This window comes from Triturus cristatus, chromosome 10, assembly GCF_964204655.1.
Source record: "Triturus cristatus chromosome 10, aTriCri1.1, whole genome shotgun sequence".
Classification (NCBI taxonomy): domain Eukaryota; kingdom Metazoa; phylum Chordata; class Amphibia; order Caudata; family Salamandridae; genus Triturus; species Triturus cristatus.
In genome coordinates this window covers 242,065,866-242,093,344 of record NC_140593.1, presented here as the reverse complement: position 1 = coordinate 242,093,344, position 27,479 = coordinate 242,065,866, and the positions used below count along the sequence as shown (strand labels likewise).

Genomic DNA, 27,479 nt, shown 5'->3' with positions numbered 1-27,479 from the left:
CGGCTCATCGCAGGTATCGGCTTGATTTTTGAAATTTGAAAACTGCACTAGCGCCATCCGTCAATGCGGTGGACTCTGAACTTTTAATGTGCTGCTAAAAAGTATGGTCTGAAAACATTGCACTTTATATGGGCATTAAGAGTTGACTTTGCACGTCCGGTAAGCCAGCACATTAGGCACTCGGGATTCAGGCGCATTGAGTATTTCATGCCCGCTTAGGGCCAGACAATGCTACCTCCACCGTAGGCCTTTTTATCCATTATATTTAATAGTCTCCACCCTATGTTGAGGGAATGTGCCACAAAAACCCTGCACTTTATTTAGGCCTTAGTCTATTCACTAAAGGCAAACAGAGCACCTTAAGCCTGAGGATGCTGGATGCCTCCATCTCTAAAGCTGTCCTCATTATGCACTTTGAACATATTACACTTCCCAAGGGTATGAGCATGGAAACCTACAATAGAGGCAACCAGTGCCTGGGAGGTTGGGTAATTCTATTCTCATGGTAGGTTTACCCAACTCATCATGCTGTTAAAACATCGCTTTAAACACTCCACTTGAGCTAGGCCTTAGCTTTGGAATTTATACCTAGACTCTAAAGGTCAATACACTGCCTTTTACTTAGGCCTTCGTACAGAAACGTATACTAGAGGCAAATGCACAGGCATTGGATGCAGAGGATCTTAAGTTGTTTTCTTTTAACTGCCTCACGAAGTATACCATTTTAGTACTTGCCTGTTAGTCGCTAAATATATATTGTACTCCCTTAGAAACTTGGGGGCTTTATTGTAGTAATTTTAATGAATTGCACAAAGAATCCATCTATGTATCTGAGCTCCCTTTTTATGACTTGGCGACACCAACATCCTCTCCTCCATTAGACGTTAACTTCGTGAATATGACGAGGAGGTGATCCGTGAGACATTAACATTGGGAAGGGAAGCAACCACGAGATACTAAGGTGAGGGAGATAGGGCGGGATGCATGCTCGCTCTACTACTCTGGAAACCTTGGGCCTGTAATCATATCACTAAACTAGTTGATGACCAGCATATCTTATGCACAGATCTGCAGGCGTCTGGCACACTACAAATGTTTATACGAACCTTTGTAGGTCCACAGCGACTCATGATTCCGACCGACTGGGTGAGCTCCTAGATTCTGTTCAACTCCTTTGGCTCAAACTCCGTCAAGCAATATCTTAATGTCCCCTTCACCACTGAAGATATTGTGCAGGTCATAAAGAGTATGCCTAGGGGCAAAGCTCTGGGACTTGATGGCCTTACACTATCCTTCTATTAAAAATATGCACACATTCTCGCCCCCCATCTCTTGGCCGTCTATTAGGAGGCTCTCTGGATAAATACTCAACCTTCTACACTGTGCGAGGCAGAAATAGTTACTATATTGATGCCCGGGAAACCACCCAATCAGTGCGACTCGTATCGCCTGTTGTCCAGAAAAAATGTGGCCCATTAAATACTTGCCAAGCAGCTAGCAAACAGACCTCTACCATTACTGTCCGACATTGTCCTGCCTGACCAGTCTTGTTTGTCCCTGGACACTGCACGTTCAATAACCTTTGCACAATGTTTGCATTCATGCACTCCATTGACCCCGATTTCAAGGCGGGTGAGCATTCTTGATCCTACCAAGGCCTTTGACTACTTGGAGGGAACCTATTTGTTTGAACTGCTGCAGCGCCTTGGACATAGCCCAAGTCTTATCAGCTGGATCACGCTCCCTTTTATGTCACGGTGGGCAAGACTGTACATAAATGAAGTAACAGACCCCTTTCCTTACCAGAGGCACTCACCAAGGCTGCCCTTTGTCCCCTATCCTAATTGCAATGGAACCGTTGGCGGCCCGCCTCAGACATCACTCGCAGAAGGTATCTGTTTTTCAGGCCAGCGGCATTCTAGTCTCTATGTATGTGGATAGCATCACCTTATTAGTTCGCGAAATGTAGACCAATCTTTTACCCACAATATGTGAAGTAACGATTTTTCAGACAATCCGGCATGCACGTTAATTGGTCCAAGTCTGTACTTTTAGCACTCACCTCAGTGAAAGATCTCAGTATTACTGAATCTCCCCTGCAGTGGGCTTAGGGACTGGTCCGATACCTGGGCATATGGGTCAGCACGGACATTACTGACATTTTGAAAGCCAATTATGCACATTAATGACCTGGCTCAAAGAGCGGGTGCCGATTTGGACTCCGTTGCCCCTTTCTGTGACGGGCAGAATCACGATTTCAAAAATGGTTGTACTCTCCAAATTCCTTTACTTTTCATTAATATATCCATACCCCTCCCCCTGCACTACCTCCATCGAATACTCTGCGCAATTTGTGCATTAATGGGTGCACCCCACCCTCCCCCGTCCGCATTGCGCCGTTAAGGTAGGCAGTGCCATGCCGGCTAGTCACTGCCATTTATCTGCCTGCTCATGACAACTGGTACTGTGGCCTGCACGACATGGGAGTTGGACCGACTATGCACTTGTGCACCATGCCTTTACTTGCTCAACATACCCCTAAAGGGCCATCCTTTGCTACAGGCAGCTGTGGATGATAGGGTTTGCCGCCAACTCAATGACCACCTCCTTACAATGGGCGATCTCTACTCTGACTAGCATTTTCTACCAGTACAAAATATACTTGCTTTCCCACAGCACACACCACTTGATGTTTTCATACATTATAGATTTAAAGCGACCCTTAAATCTCGACACCATACATTCACCATGCCCCCCCACCCTTCATGTACTTGACATATTAGTCAATTTATCAAACCAGATTCTGATTGCGCTTCTCTATATGACCATGTGAACCAATGCACCCGTGGCCTTTCATGGTTGGGTAGCGGACCATGCCCCCCCCCCCCCCCACCCCCCCTTTCCCAAACTCACTGTGGACCAGTGGCGATATTGCGGCACTCTGAATAAGGCACTCCCCCCTGCCCCTCTCCACCCGCCCCCCCCCCACTCCCACATCTGCAGATTTCACTTGCTGCATCTCCACTTCCTTCACTGGATGAATCGCACCCCCGCCCAGCTAAACTTCATGGTTGTTTCTGAAGACTGACGGTGTTGCGCAGATGGCAATGCCTTTCTCCACCTGGCATGGGACTTCTCTGCATTGGCCCATTTCAGGACTACTGTATACAATGCTATTGCTGCCATAACAGACGACTGTCCCTGTAGGACTCCCCTTGTGGCCCTGCTGAGCTATTTGAGGGACGCTCCCCATTGGTGCTGGATAAATGCAGAGATGCGATCCACTTGCGCTTTCGACCAATTCTACCCCTCCCAAAAACTGCCTACATTATGCTGCTTACTGCCATGAACAACTCGTCCCTGTACTGGTAATTAATGCCGTTATACTCTAACCCAGTGTAGATTTGGCCCCCTCTTTCCAATTATTTCTTCCTCACGCACGGACCCAGTTGTAGCTCCTGCTGCGCTAGCCTCTTCTACACCTGCAGAGACCTCCCGATAGCGGTTTTATACTCCGATTTGGCTGATTCTGGGCCCCTTGGTGGTTGATGGCCACTTGGCTGACACATGTCCTGACCCTGACATTGAATCTAAATGTTGTTCCTTTGTCCATGGCTTCCTGTAACTTGCTTTGGACCTTAATCATCAGTCATAGAATGACTTCAGCAGATGTCTATCGAAATACAGATTTGAATACTGTAACCTTGAGATTTCTCTGCCAGTTTTTGTTTTGTATCTTTACCATGCTGTTTTTGTTGTTTTTTTAAATTTTTCTTTTGGATTGTTTCTGTAATTCATTCTTGATAAACGCTGATTACATTAAAAAAATGCAGTGGGATCTCGCCTCCCCGGTAGCGTCTCTTAACGTGGTGATGGATATATTCCACGTTTTTGGTAGGTTCGCAGGCTACCATATCAATTGGTCCAAGTTGGTGCTTTTTGTTCTTAGTGGGCAAAGACCTAGACTTCCCCGAAACTGCCTGCTGAAGGAGGCCGGCGAAGGCTTCAAGTGTCTGGGAATCTGGGTATCCAGAGATCTGACGCGATTTTATGACACCAATCTCCAGCCATCATTAACACGCCTTAAATCGGATGTCCAACACTGTAAATTGCTCCCCTTGACCCTCCTGGGACGTGCTGACCTATTTAAAATGATGTCCCTCCCTCGTCTATTGTACGTGTTGCAAAAGGCTCCCCTTCTGGTCGCGACGTCGTTCTTTAAAGAACTGGAGGGCGCAGTGCGAGACCTGCTATGGGAGGGTAGACCACCCCACATCGCAACACACAAGCTTGCACTGGGATGGTTCAACAGGGGCATCAGACTCCCTGACCTGAAAAGATATTACTGGGCCTCGCAGCTTGCTGCCATCGACCAATGCACCTATAGACGGCACGATGACCCTGCATTTCGAATTGATCGATGGCTCTTTCCCGGGGGTGGGTTTGAGGGCGCACTGTACACAAAATCTCTCAACAATGTCTTGTCCGGCACGCCGTGCAAATATGGAAGGCTGCTACCAGAAGTCTGGAGTGGGAGGGCAAACTTACTCAAGTAACGCCACTTTGGCATTGTGATCAGCTAGGTCGGCTATCGCGCTCCCTGGGTTTGACAAATGGGACACCATTGGTATTTCCAGAATTGGCGACCTTTGAAAGTCCGGGAACGTTATACCATTCTCCCAATTTACGCCACGAGTTTGAAATGGCCACTTCAGAACAGTTCCGGTATCTTCAAATCAGGCATGCACTGCTCTCGGCTCTCCCTAAAGGAACAGACCTCCCAGAATCCTCCCCTCTTGAGGACAGGATTCTGGATGGCGATCTGCCTGAAAAGGCCATATCCCTCATCTATAAGAAACTTATCAATAATATGTCCGATCCCCTATTAAGGCTAAGCGGTAAATGGGACCATGATGTTGCAGGCTTGGATGATGAGTGGCGAGCCGCGGTGGCTTCACCCCGTAAGTTGCCATCTCCTCCAGACTCCGACTGGTTCAGCTAAAAATCCTCCATAGGACGTACCTATCAGGTCCCACATTGGTTCATATGGGATACGCTCAAGATAGTGGCTGTGCACGACGCTGCGGGCAGGAGGGTACCTTTATCCATACACTTTGGGAATGTGAGACGATTCAGAAATTATGAGAAGGGGTGGTGACAATGATGGGAGAAGTATTGGGGCAACAAATACAATCCAATATTAAATTGATTTTGTTAAATGTATGGGACCCCAATGATCTTAGGCCAAAGCGAGGATATGGGTCACATTGGGTTTCATGGTGGCAAAGCGGAATATTGACTGTGGAAGGCTCCGACATCACTGAGTATTGCGGAATGGGCTAAAGACCTGGACTGGTGTATGGTGACTGCAATACCTCGCAGCAGTAGGACTTGTCTGGTGTTGTGGATTGACGAAGCTCACGGGACTGCGAAGACCAGCAGCCTGGTTTCCAGCACAGCTGTGTCCTCTTCCCTCTGTCTCCGCGTATTATACCACCTTTTCCCCCGCACCACAGGACGCGCGCCGGGCGAAGCCCGGGCCAAAGGCGGGCCCGTTTTAGCCCGTTTTAGCCCGTTTTAGCCCGTTTTAGCCCGTTTTAGCCCGTTTTAGCCCGTTTTAGCCCGTTTTAGCCCGTTTTAGCCCGTTTTAGCCCGTTTTAGCCCGTTTTAGCCCGTTTTAGCCCGTTTTAGCCCGTTTTAGCCCGTTTTAGCCCGTTTTAGCCCGTTTTAGCCCGTTTTAGCCCGTTTTAGCCCGTTTTAGCCCGTTTTAGCCCGTTTTAGCCCGTTTTAGCCCGTTTTAGCCCGTTCGAGACCGAGAAAGACCGGACCGGGCCATTCCTCTTTCATTTGCTGTAAGTACGTATTCTATATTCTGCAGAGCCTAAGAACCAAGCGAACGAAAACTGCTCACTAGTATTACCATGGCTCGCAATTTGAGGAATAAAACTCCAGCTGCTAGAGGCCAATTAATGGGAACTTTGGACAATTTCATCACTAGGGCTAATTCAGTGATTGATCAGGGGATAACCCTTATGGAGAGACGAGTGTCGCAAGATCTTGTTATGGCCAAACGCTCTTCAATGGGTCATTTTGCCGCTGCACGCACACCGGAGCACGATGGCTGCACTAACCTGACTCTTGCCCAAGCATTAGTTCAATCCCCCCCTCTCTAAGCAAGATAATGAGATTACAGTATCAATCCTGAGCTAAAAAGCAACGGAGCCCTTAACGGATAATGATGCCCCTACTCTGGTCAGTTCCACGGAGAAACCAGGAATCCGGAACCCTAGGGAGAGACATACAGGTGCCAAGCCAAAATCTAAGAGGAAGTATATACCCACAAATTCATCTCGTACTAGGAAGTTGAAATTGGTTAAAGGGTCAGGCGATAGTGTTGTAACACCACCCACTAATGGGTGCCATGTCCTTAGTGATCCGACCAGGCACGGCCTGTCAACACCAATCGCATTGAGCTCAGGACTGAAGGAGGCTGATGTCGCTCAGCCCACCAGTGGAATATTAACGACAGAGGACGTTTTGTTTACAAAACTGGGCGCCCTATGGAGATCTACACTTGGACCACTAGAATTGAGACTTGGCCGAATTGAGTATCAGCTTTCTCAACTAAAATTCGCTTTAAGTGGTATTCTGGCCGACACAAAGTCAACTGGTCCGAGAGTTGATAATATTGTAACTAATCCTGTGCTCGAAGGAGCTAGATTAGATCATATTCAGTCCCAATTAGAGCTGCCCTCCCCAAATGTCAATAAAGTTCAAATTCCAAACAGGGCCGATCCCACTCCCACATTACCCCAAAACTTACCTAGGCAGATACCGGCTCAGGTGGGACCTCGGGGGCCATTCTAATTGATTTACCGCCGGAAACCAGTCCATATCTGGTTGTACTGGCGGGGATCCCTGAGATAAGTAACCCAACCCAGGAATCGTTTGCATCACTAAAAAATAAAGTAACTCATTGGCTCAATATTCATAGACCATTACCGCACCACATTACTAGTGAAATTTTGATGGTACGTAGGGTTTCTTGGGTGGGTCGCAGCCCCAAAACTATCATAGGTGACTGCGTGCTGATCAACTTCAGGGATCCCCGTACTGTGGAGCATATTTGTAGTTGGAGTCACAATATCAGTGGGTCAACCATCCATTCCCTTCCTCTGTCATTCTTCTATCCTGAACCACCGGATTGTGGAGGTGGATGGTCTAGGGTAACACATCCAGGTGGAAGAATGTCAGAGGGGATGGCAGGGGCGATTAGTCAATCAGTGTAATGTACCCACGCATAACCGGTTTAGCAGCTTGGAAATGGTGGATTGACTACGGCACACTAAGTTGAACACCTCCTGCCCCATCCTATATAGGAATTTTCCAAACTCAGATGGAATATCAGAGTTCTTCAGCACCGGTTCACCTACCATTTCCAAGGATTTTGTTACCCAATTGCAGGCTTCCAATATGTTGCTGGCACCCGAGGTACTGTGGAGCAAAGTGTTGCCTTCCATAGTACAGACCCCAGAACTGATTACTCTGAGAGAAGCACACGCGGGCAGCATTGCAATTGGTAGTGATGTAACTGGTAGTGATCCAATTGTTAACAATATTATTCCTCTGAAGCCACTAAAAATTATATCATGGAACGTGGCAGGTCTGACGAATAAATTACTCTGCACAGAGTGGGGTGCCTGGTGGACTAACACAATATTTGTCTTTTTCAGGAGACGTGGGCTAGGGAAGAACATTTCAGAGTGGGATTTGCCACTTACCATGTCCCTGCTAGGTGGGGAGGGAAAGGAAGACCCTCGGGCGGTCTCACTATTTGGGTCGCACTTCATCTGGGTTGTATGGTGGAGAACCTGCTTACATACTCCGATGATGTTCAATACATAATCACCAAATGGCCCGATTCTTTCAAGTTAGCCATTGTGAATGTGTATTCACGCCCTGTAAGTCTGGCCTCTGAGTCACCTACCATAGATGTACTATCTAATTTTCTAAGCTCACTGTCAGGCGACCGCCACCTTTTGGTAGCTGGTGATGTGAATTGCCACTATGAGCCCCTCTTGGGAATTAATGAAGGGGCTCTCATGGGAGAGGACGACCATTGGGCTATTCCACCTTGCCAACCCCCTCGACCTAAGATTTGGTCTCCGTTGGCGACCCAGATCTTGGCCCTTACTTTAAATAACTCTTTAAGGGCTTGCAACGGGCGTACACCGTCCGACATTCCGTCGATTTGCACCTTTAACAGGAGGGGCCAAGAATAACGCCTGGACTATATAATGGTCGAAACAAGGTTGTGGTCTAGAGTTGTTGACTTCAGGGTAATCCAAAGGACAGATAGCGACCACAATGCATTATGCTTGGAAATGAAACCCTTAGGTCCAACTGAAATCTTAAGGTTGGACTCGAATGACCCAGATGAAGGGCTGTTGCTCTCTAATAACAGACGCAGGGTAAAATGGGGTAAATTATTGCAATCACGATGATTTAGGCAAATTACACGATATTGTCCTCCTTAGATTAATGGAGGTCGAGGTCCTAATCACTAAAGCCCCTAACCCAGATTATAATGAAAAGCTAAGTCCATTCATTCGGCCTTAGTTTCTAATCTAGCTGAAGTTCTTAATCCCCTGGCTTTAGTTAAGAAGAAAAGAACTCCAGCTGCGTCCTGGTACAACTCCACTTGCAGGAAGGCTAAGTCGGAGCTGATTTTGGCAGTCAAATCGGCAACATGCAAATCCCAGTTTAGGGATTTGCGATTGCATTATAAGGGGGTAATGGCCAATGCAAGAAAAGACTGGGACATGGACAGGTGGATTAATTTAACCACTGCTCTGGAAGCTAGGGACTCCCGTAGATTCTGGTCATTAGTTAGCACAGGCTCGGGTGAACTTAGATCAGCGATAGAACCTAATATTGCTCCAACGGTATGGGAAGCACATTTTGAAGCCCTTTATTCAGACAATCAGCCAAAGGATGTTGTGTTGGCACCTTTAGTTTCATCCACTTAACCGGAGGTAGTAGAATTCTCCCTGGAGGAGGTAACTCGTGTGATTGGCAAACTTGCTGTGGGTAAGGCTCCGGGGCTGGACAAACTCCCGGGGGACTTATTCAGGCACCAACCAGGGATTTGGGGCCCTTATTTTTTCATCCTTTTTAATGCAATCCTTAGAGGCATGCAAGTCCCAGATACTTGGCTGGGAGCAGAGATTGTCCCGATTTTTAAGAAGGGCTCTCCTCTGCTCCCAGCCAATTATAGGCCTATTAGCCTCATAGATGTCCCGCAAAAAATGTTTGCACGGCTGGTTTTGGATCGTTTGCTGGCGTGGATAGAGGAAAATGATATTCTAACCCCTCTTCAAGCAGGATTCAGGAGGAATACGTCCACCATGGACCAGATTTTTCGCCTGATATTACTATACTGGAAAACGGCAAAGATTGTGGGTGTCAGCCTCTACATGGTGTTCGTGGACCTCCGGTCCGCATTCGACCTAGTCCAAAGGGACAAACTCTGGGGGGTTCTCAACAATCTTGGTGTTCCGCAACAAATTCAGCAGGTACTGATGAGACTACACGAGGGGATCTTTGCCAAGGTTAGATGCTGCAGGAATGGGGCATTATCATCAAGGTTCCAGGTTGGCAGAGGTGTGAGAGAGGGTTGTGTCTTGGCACCAACCCTGTTCTCCCTCTATGTCAACGGTGTAATTGCTCATCTGGAAAATGTACCAAATAATGATGCCCCAAGGTTGGCAGGTAGGAGGGTTCCGGCGATCATGTTCGCCGATGATACGCTCCTCCTCTCCAAGTCCCCCATGGGAATCCAACGTATACTGAATGGTTTTGAAGATTTTTGTCGAATTCGTGGTTTGGATATAAATGTCAACAAAACAAAATTCATGATATTTAATCCTTCGACTTCCACCCGTGCTAGTCCCACCCTGGGAAGTGTAAGGCTGGAAAGGGTCACGACATTTCAAAATTTGGGGTTACTCTCGAAGAGAATCTTTCCTGGGGTCCGCAACAGGTTAAATCACAATTGAAATTGTCACAGCTGGCGGGGGGTATCCTTAAGGTCTCAAACTCATCGACCTACAAGCCAGTGAGTCCAGCCCTGGAGATTTATAAGACCCAAGCAAGGGCTGCTGCCCTCTATGGTGGGGAGTTGTGGGGGCATCGGAGTGGTTCAGCTATTGCGAAAATAGAAACCAAATTTATTAGGCAGCTGCTGACACTCCCTCAGGGCACTCCGCTCCTCCCCCTTGGCTAGATCTTGGACTAGGACCAATAGAAGATGAGCTGGCACTAAAGCCCTTAAGGTTTTGGTGCAGGCTATGGGCAACATCAGATTTGTCACATTACAGGCAAGAGCTTAAGCAGATATTAACTTATAGTAGCTCTGGGAAAATCCCCTGATTGGCATTTATTAAACATGAATTTTTAAGATTGGGATTATTGCCCCTATGGGACAACCCGGAAAGCTCCTGTTGCCAAGTCTCGAGTAAGTCGCTTACTCGGATTTTTAAGGAAAAACACTTGAACTCCATTGTTTGTGCTTCTAATACTGGTACCCTGACTAAATCATTTTTAAATGTCTATTTTTTTGAGAATTTCATGGATATTGTTTTTCCGCTCCAGGCAAGGAAACTCTTCTTACAATGGAGATATGGCACTTTAGCTTTAAAAGCCTTTACTAGCAACTGGTCGGTTACTGCAAATAAGTCCTGCCCCGGGTGTAGCTGTGATATAGAGGACGAACTTCATGTTCTCTTCTTCTGCCCTGCATACATAAAATCCAGGAGGCACTGGCTGGTCCCTCTTTGGAAAAATCTTGGCTTTAAAAACTGTTTATCTGCTTTTAGAATTCTCAAGTCCGATTCATCAAGTTCTATTGTCTTTGCACTTTCCAAGTTCTTGCTAGCTATGTGGTCGAAGCGGCGCCAATTAATGGACATTGAATGTTAATGATTTAATACATTTATTTCTATCTTTTATAAAGACGTTCAATGTTCTTATGAAATTCATCTTTTAAAATGTTAATGGTTTTTAACCATGTTTTTATTAAGTTTTTTCTGTACTCTTTTATGGCCAACCTGGCCGAAATAAAGAACTTTTGAATTGAATTGCAATACCTATTTATGTTTCATGGGGATTCCCGAAGAAGTGGTCTCAAATTTGGGGGCCTTGGAATACGTTCTGGGGGGAGATATGTGAGCCCTCGGGGGGTCAGGGAGAGGGGTTTGATGATGTTGGCTAATGGGCCATTCCCGAATAAAATTGTGCTGCACTGTGATAACGAAGACTTTCATGTTTTATTGCTCCTTATGCCATTATATGCCTGTGGAATGTTGGATTACTGATGTTTAACATGCCAAATCTTTCAATAAAACGTTATATTAAAATATATATATATTAAAAATGCAGTGGGGAGTTTCAGATCTGGCACCTGTTTAATAGGGCTAGCAGAAGTCCCTCTTGACTCCTTCGCAGCGGCTTAATTTTATAGGCGTTGTCTTAAACACAGTGCAGATCAGGGCCTTTCTGCCAATGCGATGAGTCTAGGAAACTTGGGCTATCACCCTGATTTTTCAGCCTCTGCCCTGGATCTCAGTGAGAGCAGTTCTGAGGCTACTTGGCCTTTTAGCTTCAAGCATCCTGCTGGTCTGCATCGCCAGGTGAGATATACAGGCTCATTGTGGTATCTGAAGTCTCAGTGGGCATAGCACCAAGGAGACCTGTTGATTGTCATCCAGGTTTGAGCAGAGGCTGACTAATCCATTGCCCACCCAGAACTGACATTAGTGATGGATGCATCTGGGTTGGGGGAGCCCATCTAATGAGGTTGATAAAAGATGGCTCTTTTCTCCGACAGAAACAAGACTCGCAATCAATCTGTTGTAGTTGTGGACTATTTGCCTCACGCTGAAGTCCTTCCTTCTGTCCATCAAAGTGAGGCTGGTACAGGTTCTTGCCGAGAAAAGCACTGCCATGTGGTACTGCAACAAGTAGTGGGGTCCTGAGTCTGTTGCCAGGATGCGCTACACCTTTGGAGGTGGTTGGAAAGTGAGGCCATCTCCCAGATTATGAACAACATGGCGGGATCATTAAACGTCAGAGCGGACAAACCCAGCCAGTCGTACCTGGCGGAATACGGATGGTGGCTGCACCCCATTGTGTTTCAGGGTGTCTTCTATAAACTGGTGGAAAAGTTGGCTAGATCTTTTCGCCACCATTGAAAACCAGCAGTCTCCAGACTTTCATGCACTTGCATTCCCAAGAAAGATCCTAGCTGAGAGGTATTTCAACTAGGTTGAGACACAGAACTCCTGTTTGCCATCCGGCCTCGGCCTCTCCTGCCCAGAAGTTTGAAGAAAATCAAGAACATCTGGGCCCAAGTCATCTTGGTGGCCCCAATCGGGCAGGGAGAGTGTGGTATCCAGAACACGGTGGTAGTTGACTGCATTTGATTTGACAACCGAAGTTGAGGATGCCATCCTAGATGCCAGGTGCACTTCTACAAAGTCTACTCATGCCAGGCACTGGGACCGATTTGTGACCTGGTGTGGAGTCTGCAGGGTCGACCCGTTGCAAGCTGTTTTGTTGTCTGTTTTGTTGTCTGTTTTGGCATTGGCCCAGCAAGAGCTTGCATTTGTCACTATTAAAGGTTATTTATCGGCCCTTTTGGTCTTTCTGTGTTTACTGGACCAACAGTCTTTGTATAAATCACCTATTGTAATGCGGTTTATTAAAGGTTTAACACAAGTTCCCTCCCAAACAGTTTGTGATGCCACAATGGGATCTTAATTTGGTCCTAGCACTTCTCTTGCATACTCCCTTTGAGCTCATGCACAGCTGCTGGTTGTGACATTAATACTGCCTTCTTCGTCACAGCCACTTCCTCTCATCGCGTGAGTGAGCTACAGGCTCTCTTGGTTCCACCACACTACACCATCTTTTTCCACCCAAACTGATAGTCCCAGGCGGCCTGCATGTCGAAAGTTGTGACTACTTTTCACATTGGGCAATCCAGCACCCACCCAGTGTTAATTACCCTGCCTCACCCCTAAAAAAGGGGAGAGACTACATTGGCTGGACCCCACAAGAGCTTTAAGCCTTGACCATTGATTACACCAAAGACCATTGCTTGGATAGTCAGTTTTTTGTGGCGTTCTCCCAGGTAAAGAAAGGTAAAGCTGTGCAGAAAAGGTCTGTCAAAGTGAATAATCTTTCAGGAACGCTCTTCCTTGTGAATGCTTTCTAACCGCAGATTCCTCGCTTCCCTCCCACCTGCCTGAGCTGTACAGTTGTCTCTGTGCTTTGCTTCAGAGGGCACGGAAATAATCCTGCAAGAACCTGATGTTGGTGCACATAATTTGATGTGTATGCACTTCTTGTAGTGATGGGAAACTTTTAAGAAGTTAATTATGTTGCCCATTAAACACCCCATAGCTGTATTTACTATGTGCACCAATTATCACCTGAATTTTACATAAGTGGGAGCCTTGGCCTTAGTCTCTAAATCAGTCTTTGTGTGTTTTTGTCATGATGAAATCCATACAGGCACATGGCTTACAATATATTAGTGTCAGTTTGTGGTCACCAAGCCAACCTAATTTGCCCATTTTTCTACCTGCTGTAACCTCATAGCTTTTAATAAATCCCCACCTTTGTCCTTGGCTTGATAAAACAAACGCATATAAACAGAGGGAGGGTGAGTGTATGTCTTGTGGACAGGGACAGTGAGAGGGTGTTAGAAATGGGGGTCTCTAGTTGGCAGAGGTAAGTACCTTTGTCCAAATAGACACCCTTACTTCTAGTCAGGGAAAGGGGGATACACTCCTAAAATAACCCCTGCTCACCCCCTTGGTAGCTTAGCACGAGCAGGCAGGCTTATCTCAGAGGCAGTGTGTAAAGCATTTGTGAACACATACAGTAATACAGTGAAAACACTACAAATGGACACCACACCAGTTTAGAAAACTAAGTTATCTTTATCTAGATTTGACACAAGACCAAACGACAAAAATTCACAATACAGTATTTAAAAATATGACTTTCAAATGGTAGAAATAGCTTAAGTTCAATGTAGATGTTAAATGCAACACTTTACTCTCAAAGGACCTTGGATGTGTCACGCAAAGCAAACAAAAGGGTCACAGGGAAGGTGATTCGTCAGTTCCTTGCTTTGTGGGAGGTGATGCGTCTGTTCCTCACTGCAGCGCAGGGGAAGCAATGGGTCTGTTCCTTACCGGAGAGGAGGGGATGCGTCTGTTTCTTACTGTGTTCCGGCCATGATGCGACAAGATGGCGCCTCGATGCGTGGTGACGATCTGGTGCGACAAAATGGCATCTTTGATGCGACAACTTGGATACGATGCGTGCACGCCCAACGGCTGTGCAGCAAAATCAGCGGTTTCTTGAGCTGTGGCACGCTTCTCCAGCGATGCGACACACTTCCTCTGCAATGCAACGGCAAACCACGGCGGCACGCTTCGGCGATGCGACAGTTGCGGTGGCGACACGCTTCTTCCTCATTGTGTCACGCTTCCAGCTCCCAGCGACACGCAGTCTTCTAGAGGTCCTAAACAGCAGCAGGCACCTCTCTGCAGGTAGAATTCCCAGCAAGGAAATTCAGGGGAGTTGGTGGTGAAGACTTTGTGTCCCTGAGACTTCAGAACAGAAGGCAAGCTCAGCTTCAAGCCCTTGGAAATCTTCCTCAAGATGATTAAGTACACACAAAGTTCTTTTTCTCCTTTCCTTGGCAATAAGTAACCACTGCAGGCCAACCCCAAACAGTAACCAGTGCAAGGGCAGTCTCCTCCTTCAGCTTCCTTGGTTTCTCTCCTTGGCAAAGGTTTGTCTTGATTCCCAGGTCCTATTCAGCCCATCCCGGACTAATCAGACTGCTGGAGCCAAAGCCCTCTCTAGCCCCCTGTCACTCACAAACCAGACCTGTAATACACAAACCTAGCAGAGGCATACTGGATGGTTAGGCAAGAAAATACCTACTTTCTAAAAGTGGTATTTTCAACCACAGAATGTATAAATCACCCACACTAAAAGATGTATTTTAGCATTCTGAGTTCAGGCATACTAAACTCCTTTTTCTACCTTGTTCCCTGGGTCAGTTAGGATTATAAGATGTTATAATCAAACTGCCCATTCTGGCCTATAGGAACAGGTAGCCTTGCAATAGTGAAAAACGAAATTGGCTGTAATTCACTATCAGGACATGCCACACACACCAGGGCATGGCCTACCTTTCACATACAATGTACCCTGCCCATAAGTGTCCCTTGGGCCTACCTTAGGAGTGACTAACCTGTAGAAAAGGGAAGGTTTAGGGAATGGCAAGTGGGTGCACTTGCCAAGTCGACATGATAGTCCCAGACTGCACACAGGCACTGCAATGGCAGGCCTGAGACATATTTTACAAGCCGCGTCTGTGGGTGGCACAATCAGTGCTGCAAGCCCACCAGCAGCATTTGATTTACAGGCCCTGGGCACTCATGGTGCACTGTTCTAGGGTCTGACAAGTAAATCAAATAAGCCAATCATGGAGTCACTAATCCATAACATCAATTTACAAAAGAGCATATGCACTTTAGCACTGATCAGCAGTGGTAAAGTGCCCAGAGTCATAAAACCACCACCAATAACAGGTCAGAAAAAATACGGGAGGAAGGCAGAAAGTCCTGGGATGACCCTGCAAAAAGTGCCAAGTCCAACAGCGGGCCTGTCTTTTCTATCCATTTTCCTTCATTCACCAGCTCTGTCTTTGCTCTCGCACTGTGAATACGTCATACCAGGGGATCATTAAATAGATAATTAGGATCATATGTTGACATTAAAGATGCACAAAGGCCACCAGACCCACCTGATATGTCAAATGCCCTGCCAACTATAACCTTGTGAACCATGCTTCTGAGGACATGTAGAACTTGGTGGACCGTCGGCAGATTTGCCAGGGTGTGGATGACCTCCTCACTCAGGCAGAGGACTGTCTGCCCTATTTAGAGCATCCTACCTGCCTGGCTGGGATTTCTGTGCTGTGTTTGGGGCTGCTATAGTCGCGCACCTTTCAGAACACTGCTGGTCTGCTGAGTTGACACTATTTCTATTGAGAAAAAAGAAAACACTCAAAGTAGAAGTTTGTTTTCATAATACAAACCAAAATGACCTGATGTCCAGGGAGCATTCCCCTCATTGTGGGGGGCTGTTCTGCTTTTTACCTGCCTGTATCCACCAGGTCTCTGGCAAGGAAAATGAATGATGATAATCTTGCCCCCGAACAAGATGGGACAACCACCATTATGACTTGGCGGCCCGTGCTCCCGCCTGCCAAACTCCAAATGAGACTGCCTGGTGCCTTGAAGCTGCCTAGTAGGCGGTATATAGTGCTAAAGATGATCTGATAAACATCAAAGCATCATTTGTTAGAGAGTCTTAACAGGCTGGAGGTAGTTTAGTCATATCCGGTTATGGTCAGAGGAAGAGAAACCGGACTACAATCCTTTTACCTTGGTAAAAACTATATACAAATTTGCTTTTAGCAAAACCCACTTATTTGTGTACACACGCACACATACATCAACTTTCAAGGCATCATGTATATGTCAACAACTCTTGTATTACAAATTGTATCTTTTTCCTACTAAGACCTCCTATTTCAAAGTCTATTTCTCAGGCCTCCAACTTCTCAAAGGCTCTTTTCCAGGCAGTCTCATCTCACCTGCATGCCCTGTGATAAAATAGCTGTTACCTCTCCTGTTACTCGTGATAATTTGGTCTTATTTTTTCACTCTGGATGTAAAGGCCATTCTTGATTGTATTGCTCAGCTTCATCCTATCTCATGCAGCATAATTACAAGCCTTGTCCCTGTGTCACTCCTCCAACAGTTCTGCCAATGAGTATTGAAGAGGTTTCCTCTTTGCTCACCTCCCTAAAGTCGGGCTCCACGGATGGTGCATGTAGTCAGAACTCTTGTTACACCTACTTTAGCTTTTTCTTTAACACCGGTTTTCATCTCTCACTGTTCCTAGAGGATGGGAAAAAGGGGTCATGAAACCCCTTCTAAAGAAGTCAGACTTGGACCCAAGGGCAGAAGTTCACTATAGGATCATTGTCCATTTTGCCAGCAGTCACTAATATTGGTAGTAAGTTCCGGCTAGCGTCTAGTGCACTTCAGGATGTTTAGAAAGCCGGTGAGCCAGATTAGTTTAAGGCCTGGTTTAGTTACCAGTTCTGCCCCAGTGGCTACATTGATTGATTGATTGATGGATGTTAAGATTAGACCAATACAAGACATTTCCCAAGCGTACCCTTGAAGGCTGGTAAAGCAAGATCTGCTCACACATAAGAGATGTCTGTAGTACACCACCTAGTTTACATCTTCAAACACATTATGTGGCATCCACATGGTGCCAAAATACAGAATCATTCGTTATCAGATGACTATAGCTTGAAAAAGATGGGCTAGGCAGTAAGGTAGCTCAGTGAGTTTGGCCACATGATTCCGATATCAGTGTGTAACCTGTAGGTCACAAACTCTTTTTATCCTTCCAAAGCGGGAAGAATTCAGTTTTCTAATAGTAACAGTGTGTTTGAGGCATATGAGCTGTAGATCACACACTGCATAGATCGCCATCTGGTGTTGGGCCCGGATGTTTGCACTTTGTTGTTGTCCTGGAAAGTCTTTGGAAGTCACGTGATAGGTGGCTCCTCCTTTGAACTATAGTGCGCATGGGCATCTACTCCATCGTCTGATTGTTTTTTTCCACCATCGGGCTCGGATGTGTTCATCGTACTCCAGTTCGGTGTCGTTACCGATCATCTTTTCGACGCAAAATCCTCACCCATACTTCGGTATTGTTTCGATCGCGTTCCCCTTCGACGCGCATCTCTCCAGACCTTCAAATCTTCGATTCCGGTCGTCGACGCGGGCCTTCGGGCCTACCTATGCCATTGGGCCTTCGGCTCATGGAAAGGACTCCCTTTAAAAAGTGTCCTAAATGTGGATCCACGTTGCCACACGCTGATCTTCATGAGGTGTGTAACCTCTGCCTTTCACCCAAGCACGATGCCAAAGACTGTCCAGCTTGTGCCTCTTTCCGCTCCAATACCACGATCCGGGACCGTCTAGCTCGAAGAACAATGGCACGATCATAGACTTCTATTCCCGACGAATCTTCCAGGAAGGCATCAATGTACCGGAGCAGATCCAACACAGCGCCATCAGCTCCTCCGAAGCCGACGACTCCGACGTCAAAGACATCACTCCGGGGCAGTGGGTCATAAGTACTGACGTCGACCCCTCCCCACCCCCCCTTTCCAAAAAGGCTTCGGTCACACCTTCACCTTCGGTCCTAGGTGCACACTGGGACAAAACTTCTCACGCCCTGCCTTCGGGTTCGGCAAAGAAGCCAACACAAAAGCCTTCAGGCCACTCTGGATCGAGGCAGTCAGCCATCGGTGCCGAAACTCCATCCCTGGCACTGAAAAAGAAACCAATGCCTTCCTCCACGTCAATGCCTACCTCCATATCGCTGCCTTTGGCGCTGAAATCCACTGGCACGGACACCCTGGCTCCGAAAAAATCCTCGGAACCGAGCAAGCACCCTGCTCCAAAAACCTGAGGCCCTCAGCCTTCGGAGCACAGGCCTACAGATCCGAAAAAACCACCGGAAGCGAAAAAAGTCTGTACCAAAACCACCATCCGGATCAAAGAAAATTTCTGATTCCATGCCTAAAGAGCACAGAATGACTCCAAAATCCCTGACACACACACAATCTGATCCCAAAAAGTCGGCACCGAAAGAACACACGTCAGTGGAGGAGCTTTTTCGACCGTATCCGACCCAAAAAACACTTCAAAATGTCTGGCAGTGGTGGTAGCCCACTTAAGAAGACAACAGATTCACGTCTTCCCATACATGGACAACTGGCTCATAAAAGCCAAGTCACATATCCAGTGTGTAAATCACACACACGCCACAATACAAGTACTTCACAACTTGGGGTTTACCATAAACCTCAAAGTTTCACCTTCAACCATCCCACATTCAACAATATCTAGGTGCTACAATAGACACCTCAATGAGCCTTGCATATCCCAGTCCAGCCAGGATAGCAAGCATGCAAGCTCTTATAGCAAGATTTCAACCGCAACACTTACTTCCAGCTCAAGTGTTCATGCAAATAATTGGTATGATGGCCTCCTGCATATTCATAGTACCTCATGCAAGACTCCAGATGCGCCCTTTACAGGAATGCTTAGCACATCAGTGGAACTAAGCTCAAGGTCAGCTGACAGAACTGGTGCTGGTGGACGGACGCACACATCGCTCTCTGTAGTGGTGGAACACCCAAAACCTTTCCAAAGGGCGACCGTTCATAGAACCGGTTCCACAGACTGTACTAACAGCAGACGCATCGCTCTCCGGCAGGGGAGCTCATCTACTTCATTTCACCATACAGGGCACATGGACACCTCAGCAACGGCTACTCCACATCAACCACTTGGAGTTGCTATCAATCTTTCTGGCACTAAAATCATTCCAGAAGCACATAATAGCCAAAACTTTCTTAATCCGCATGGACAATATGACAGCAATGTACTATTTACAAAAACTGGGGGCGACGCACTCTCTCCAGCTCTCTCAATTAGCACAGAGCATATGGAGATGGGCCATTCCTCAGAACATTTTCCTGTTAGCTCAACATCTCCCAGGAATTCTAAATTACATGGCAGATCTGTTAAGTCGACAGACACAACAGATTCACGAGTGGGAACTTCATCCACAGGTTCTCCAACCTTTCTTCCAAATGTGGGGACATCCAGAGATAGATCTCTTCGCCACACATTACAACACAATGTCCAAGCTTCGCCGCCAGATATCCACACCCATTGTCCAAAGGCAATGCGATATGGATGAATTGGTCAGGCCGAATTGCGGACGCTTTTCCGCCTCTCCCACTCATTCCATTAGTGGTGCGCAAGCTGCAACATCAGTCGCTCACACTAATCCTAGTTGCTCCAACGTGGGCCAGACAACCCTGGTACACAACATTGCTGGAACTATCAGTAGTCCCGCACCAAAAACTACGCCCCTCTCCACAGCTCTTAACACAGAACCATGGAGAGATCAGACACCCAGATCCAACACAGCTCAACCTAGCGATCTAGCTCCTGAAGTCCTAGAGTTTGGTTATCTCAATCTTCCCCCTGATTGCATGAATGTTATCAAGGAGGCTAGGCGCCCCACCACTAGAGCCTGCTATGCAGCCAAGGGGAAAAGATTTGTTATATACTGTAACAAAATCAACCCTCTAGATGCCTCCACTCAACAGATCATGTTATCTACTGCATCTTCAGAGATATAATCTAGCATACACATCAATTAGGTTACATCTCGCTGCCATTGCAGCTTACCTACAAAATAGACCGCACCTGTCACTGTTCAGGGTGCCCAGCATTAAGGCATTTATGGAAGGCCTCAAAAGAATCATTCCGCCCTGGGTACCTCCTTCCCCAGTGTGGAATTTAAACGTCTTCCTCACAAGATTAATGGGTCCTCCATTCGAACCTACAATTCCTCGCATGGAAAGTCGCTTTCCTTGTGGGCATTACATCTCTTAGAGTCAGTGAGCTACAGGCACTAACTATTCAAGAACCATTTTTACAACTCCATCATAACAAAGTGGTTCTCAGAACAAATTCCCAAATTTCTACCTAAAGTTATTTCTCCTTTCCATCTAAACCAATCTGTTGAGTTGCCAGTGTTCTTCTCGCAACCACAAACCATAGCGGAAAGAGCTCTTCATACACTGGACGTAAAGAGAGCACTCCTTTACTATATAGACAGAACAAAGCCTTTTCGTAAAACAAAACAACTTTTTGTATCCTTCTCACCACCACATAAAGGCAATCCCATATCAAAATCGGGCATTGCAAGGTGGATTGTCCAAGGTATACAAATTTGCTATCACAAAGCAAAACGTACACCATCTATTCCCCCTAAAGCCCACTCTACCCGAAAGATGGGGGCTTCAATGGCATTTTTAGGAAACATTCCCCTAGATGACATCTGCAAAGCAGCCACATGGTCTACACCGCACACATTCACAAAACACTATTGTGTAGATGTGCATGCAAAACAACAAGCTAGTGTGGGCCAAGCTGTACTCCAAACACTATTTCAAACTGATACAAAAGATTCTGGTGGTCGCCGCTAAGGAGGAGTACTGCTATGCAATCTATGCACAGTGTGTGATCTACAGCTCATATGCCTCGAACGGAAAATGCTACTTACCAGTATGCATCACTTCTTGGCATGTAGAGCTGTAGATCCACACATGCCCACCCACCTCCCTGGCTACCTTTATCTGTTCCAGTATTATCTTATTTAGATACAACATACATGGACATCTATTTCTTACAAAACCATCATTTCCCTACTTGGCGAAAAAACTACAACTGTACGTGCCAAGAACAGATGCATACTGGTAAGTAGCATTTTCCTTCTTGCAGTGCCAAGACACTGTAAATATGCAAGAGCAGACACTAAATAAGTTTTGCAGTGGAACACATGAATGAAGTGCTGTGGTTGTAATCTAAGGCAGCTATGACTTTTGTTTTCATTAATTTTTTTTAACGTGAGCTTTGGTTTATGTGAGATTATGGCTGCGTTTCTGCATCACAATTTGTTTTTGACTGTCTTTAATCAAAATGGTTAACAAAACCAAATTCCTAGGTGGAATGTTGAGAGCCCATACAGAAAATATTTTGAATAATGTATTAAATTACTGAAGCATTCTTACATCTTTTCTTGGATTTAGGTGGATTAGATGACTTGTTGGATCTGAAACCAGAAGAGAAAGCTTTCTGTGACGAAAACGGTATGTAATTGAAAACGGTGATCCAATGATTGATATTAGCTGCATTTTAGCTCCCCGTTGCATACCCTTTTTAGTTGTATGTGCATATATGTTTCATGAGACTAGTATTCACTGCTTACTATGTGCTGCAAATGCCTAGTGCTCAGTCTCTGCACTTTGTGAGGTGTGGTTGAACACTGGCACTTTTTACAGAGTAGAGAGGTGCAAATTCCCATCCCTTCTGCAACATCCTGAAATGCAACCCACAGGACTGGGACTGAAGTCAATGTATAAAGAACTTTATTACATCACGCTGCCCACATTCCCATCTAATACATGGATGCAGACACCATAATCGAATCCCAGGCTGTTTTGGCCTCCAGGTCCACAATTGGGTCCACCAGTTCTTCATGTCCACAGTGGCCCATAGAAATGGAAGAAGGATTGCATAATAGTTTTTCTTGCACTGTTACTATTGTGTTGTATTGCAACATTTATATAGTACTTGCTACCCCATGAGGGTCACTGAAGAGCTTGTCTACATGGGTAGCCTGATGCACTGTGTAGAGTGTGTGGTTGGAAGCATGTTGACTGTTTTAATTCTGTGTGGGAAGTGTTTGCATGATGACCACCAAGGAGGAGTTGTTGTGTTGTTGAACACACGGCTTAACAGTGTGATGGATGAAGAGGTGTGGGAGAGAGATGCGTAATTTATGATTTTCTTGAGCAGCTCTACAGATCGCTGGTATTTTTAATGTTCATAGTTCACTTATCTGGTTACTGCGCTGGGTTGTCCTTTAAGAGATAATTTGTTTAAAGTTTACGTCCTGAGCAGGCATAGGTTAAAGGGACAAATGGTGGTCAACTTGATTCAAGTCTTTGATCCAAACTGCTAGGGATTGTCCGGCATATAATGGTCTAAAAATCCAATGGGTACGAATTATGCAAGTCAAGAGAGAGCAACTGAAGCCACTGGCGCCTATATATCACTCAAAAAAACAGTTTTAACCTGCAATAGGAAGAGGACACATCTAGCAAAATGGCAGCTCCCCCTTTGAACTGGTTGATTCGACCACCTGGTGTTCGTCTGTGCACATAGCCCGCTGCAGTGTTGTCAGTGTTGCCATAATTTACTTATGTATAAAAGTGTTTCAACCTCTGCTCAGAGGTCAGAGATTTGAAAAGTGAAACCCAAGGCAAAAGAAATCCAAAGAAAATGAGTAGTCTGATTGGTCATCATAAACTAACCTACATACAACACAATCAGACCAGTAAGTCAATGGTGGAAATCTAAAAACTTAAATAATCAAAAAGAATGAATCCCTTGGGGCGTTTTCCAGTTTCCTGGTAATTTTCTCATGAGGACCCTCTGCCACACTGTCACGGCAGCGATCTATCTTGGTTCTCTGTTTATTTAATTAAGTGGGATGAATCATCATAGGGTCTTGGCACCAGAGTGTCCCATTCTCCAGGTGTGCATCATCATCCTCCTCCACCAGGAGGGAGACTGTCTGGTGAGTGGGAAAAGTGTTGGAATAAAAACAATTATTGCAAATATCTTCTCCTGTGTAATTTGTTTTTATTTTCACAGGGTAGTGATAAGGTTAAAAAAGTGGCGGTGCTTAATTGGATAATTATAGGTCCAAAGCACCTGGTGATTGTTCAGTAGACCTGTTTCAGCTTGTCATCCAAAAGGGTAGGATGACTATTTTCAGGACCAGAGGATGCAGCCGTCTCAAATGTTGAGGGAGTGTGTATGTGCTATGTAAGGTGAGTGGATTTGCTCACCCTATTAGGGCAACAGGATTAATGCCTGTAATGGACATTTGGTAGTGGGCCTTGGTAAGGGCCCAAGTTAGAGATCAGCCACTGTAATTGACAGTTTGTTTCACGTGCTCTGTATCTGATGGAAGCAGAAGAAGAAATGTTGAGAATCTGACATCAGCACGCAAGGGATTTTATGTTGCTCCCATGCATCAGTTCGAGGGCGGTATGGGTTCACTGCTTAGCCACATGACGCCATCTGCCGGTGCACTGGAGCATTGCTGGAAAAGCTATCTAGTCTGGTCCATGGGAGAATTGTAATGGTGAGTAATCTGTGGTTAGATAGAGTATCCACCAGAAAGAGTGTCATTTGTGCAACTTTCTGCATAGTCTCTTTGAGGTAGCTGTGTGTGTGTGTGTGTGTGTGTGTGTTGTGTGTTTGTTTCGAAACAAAGGTTACAAGGATGTTGTAGTTACGGTCAGATTTTACACACACCAAACCACACATATTCACCAGTGATAGTTCTCAGGTAACTATAGTGTGCGCCCCTGCTATGCAGAGTTTTCTCATCAATAATTTCACTGCAAATGTTATTACCAATGATGTAGTCCTAGAATGTTATGAGTGATGTAATATGTAGGGTAATTAGGAGTGAATGGCGAGAGCACGAGTTATACTTGCGTGCAGTGCTTAATTTGAGCCGGTGGTTTCCTGTGCTCAGCACCGGCACACAATTGTGAACACTGGCACTTATGATAGTCTTGAAATCAAGGAGAGGGGGCTCTATACACCAAAGAGATGGAGCTCCCAATAACCATAAAGTTAAAAGAAAGAAAAGGGGTTCCCTTTAGTCCGGACCTATATTGTGCCATTCATGCCTCGTAAACACTCAATCCACCAACAAACATCATTCCTCACTATGAAAGTATCAAAGCACTTGTATAACACCAAAATATACTACATATATATCTATTTTAATCAATAAAAACCTGTCTATTTGTACAATTTATATAATGACAGTATATTAAAAATACTTATTTAAAAAAGACAGACATCAAAGAACACTATTCTCAATAGTTGCAATATCCCTAAAGGAGACTGATCACAGACAATAAACTGTCTTGAAAAACGTTAATTTAGGTCCATTAGAAACCGCAGAGTGAATGGATCTTGCTTCCCTGTCTCTATTTAACTGCTGTATTGTCCAAATTTAACAACAAAGCTCTGCGTCAACGCTTTTCAGTTGTACACTCTCAAAAGGACTATCTTCATCAGGACAAGTACAGATATTTTCTCCTTAAAATGGCTTAATCTCACCTAGTATGAGATAAAAACATAACTATCTTTTAAGTATATTTCATCGTTACGACTGATAAAACTAAAAATACATCTTGTATAGATGAGAAATAAAAGCCACAATCTTATTACATTTCATCCTGGCCATTGGTTCGCATATATATCTACTCGCACCTTTTTAAAAAAAATATATTCTACGCATTGCAATATATCTGTATCATAATCCGGGAGAATATACGATATCCTACTCCTATGTTATAAGTGCTCCAATCATTCCACGGTTGAGGTTATAAATACTTTCCACGTACCATATGCTACTCTCCTATGTCATGCACAACTGCATTCTTTTACTCACCGGTGCAACTGCACTTCAGTGAGAGGTACTCCCAATGTATTGTGGAGCAAGTGATCCAGTTACTTGGATCTTCTGAAAGTATCAGGAAGACTCGTAAGGGAAATTGTTACTCATGATGTCGATACTCAAATTAATTCAAAACAGATATACATACTTTGAATTAAAGCAGATTGTCCACGGTTTCAAAGTGACCTCCTCTTTGCTTCCAACATGACATGTTTTAGTTCCCTATAAGGTGAATATTAAAGTAAATATAAATCCCACAAGTCTAAGACAGTAAGTATTATAGCCTCACTGTCATTAACTAATATCTCACCTCAAGGTTTAAAAAGGAGTGTTTAAAAAGGAGTATTATATTCGAAGTCTGTCTCAATATGACACCTCCATGGTTTTTCTTTAAGGTATAAACCTTCCTAGTTTTAAAAGATGTAAAAAAAACATTTTAATTGTGTCAGTCCATTACTTTACATTATCCGTTTATAGTTGAAGGATATTATAGATTTCTCACCGTTGTCTCTTCAGAGGCTCGTTTCAACAATCACGTCCTTCTGATAGCGGGGTGGCGTTATTCGTGGCTACATAAACACAAACTGAACGATGTCTCAGTAGTATCTACTTAGAATATACGTCTCCTCGTGGTTCTACCCTTTTCATTATAATACTGCGGTGCATCCATCTCATACACGTATCCCTATTTAGAGTAATGGCTACCGGAGTCCGTGCAACTATTAAGAATTGTGTTCTTTGATGTATGTCTTTTTTAAATAAGTGTTTTTAATATACTGTCATTATATAAATTGTACAAATAGACATGTTTTTATAGATTAAAATACATATATATTTTGTATACTTTGTATACTTTGGTGTTAAGTGCTTTGAAACTTTCATAGTGAGGACTGAATATTTGTTGGTGGATTGAGTGTTTACGAGGTATAAATGGCACAATATAGATCCTGACCAAAGGCGACCCCTTTTTTTAAACTTATGATAGTCTGCCACATGGTGGCACTGTATATCTAATTGAGAGATGAGGGCAACAACGGTTGTTTTTTGTTCAAAATACATTGTGTGAATTTCTACCTTTTTAAAAAAAAAAATCCATTTCCCAACTACAACATCCCTGTAACCTTTGGTTATTTAGGGAACTTGGCTGTTTTAACAAAAAATATATATATTATACTACAATTTGACCCATTAGTTCAGTTTACTAATCTACATTTTCACAAGTACATTTTATTTACACATTCATACTTGTATATTTTAAAACTAAATTTTAAGGTAACTTCATGTAGTCTTTCTAGAAACGCAATGCACCAAGTCCTTCTTTTTTTAATTTTTTTTTCTTTTTTTTAATTCATTTTACAGGTCCATTCTTAACCAAAATCAAACATTCAGTTCTAAAACCAACAATACATTTAATACAAACATATGATATTGCAATTTCTCTAAGTGTAGAAGTGCCTGTGTGTGAGTGGTTTGTGGGTCTGGGTGGCTGTGTGGGTGTGTGATTGGCTGTGCGAGTCTGAAATGGGTGTATGTATTTTGTGGGTGTGAGTGAGTGTGTGAGTGGCTGTATGGGTGTGAGTGGTTTTGTGGGTGTGTGTGGGGGTGTAAGTGGCTGTGTGGGTCTGTGAGTGGGTGTGTGGTTGGTGTAGTGGGTCTGGAAGTGGCTGGGTGAGTGGGTGTGGGAGTTGTGCGAGTGGCTGTCTGAGTGGCTGTGTGGGTCTGAGTGGTTTTGTGGATCTGAGTGGATATGTGTGGGTGTGTGAGAGGTTGTGAGGGTGTGTGAGTAACTACATCAAGTCAAAAAAAGAAGGGGGGACCGGGAGCCTATTAAGGTCCTGTGTCCGTGCTCCGCAAATAGACGTATATCAAAGGGGGACACTGTTCCAAGAGTCAGGTGTGAGTTATCACCCACTCATCAGGAGGAGAGAGTAAGAGTAAAAGAGGGCTAGCAGGCAGCCGCTGATGCAGGGTAGGTGCGATTGAGCCGGCACCCAACGCAACCCCAATAAGGTGCGGGCCATCAGCAAGGACTAGCCTAGGGGCACTGCTCCCCTGCTCTGATGGTACTCTTTTTAGGGAAAATCTACGAATCGAGATTTCAACCACTTTAGCAATGGCACTGGCCATGTGGTTAACCCTTTAGTACCGTAGACTTTAGTGGGTTA

At 45.1% G+C, this 27,479-nt stretch overlaps 1 protein-coding gene across 4 annotated transcripts in view; it reads left to right on the top strand.

The window, feature by feature from the left end:
* The window catches only part of ICA1 (islet cell autoantigen 1), a 369,010-nt gene that overhangs the window by 213,813 nt on the left and 127,718 nt on the right, over positions 1–27,479 (top strand). For all 4 annotated transcript variants that reach the window (XM_085630894.1, XM_085630896.1, XM_085630893.1 and 1 more), the window contains one exon: positions 21,854–21,913. In XM_085630894.1, the coding sequence (XP_085487020.1) occupies positions 21,854–21,913 (60 nt within the window). The remainder of the gene's footprint in view (positions 1–21,853; positions 21,914–27,479) is intronic.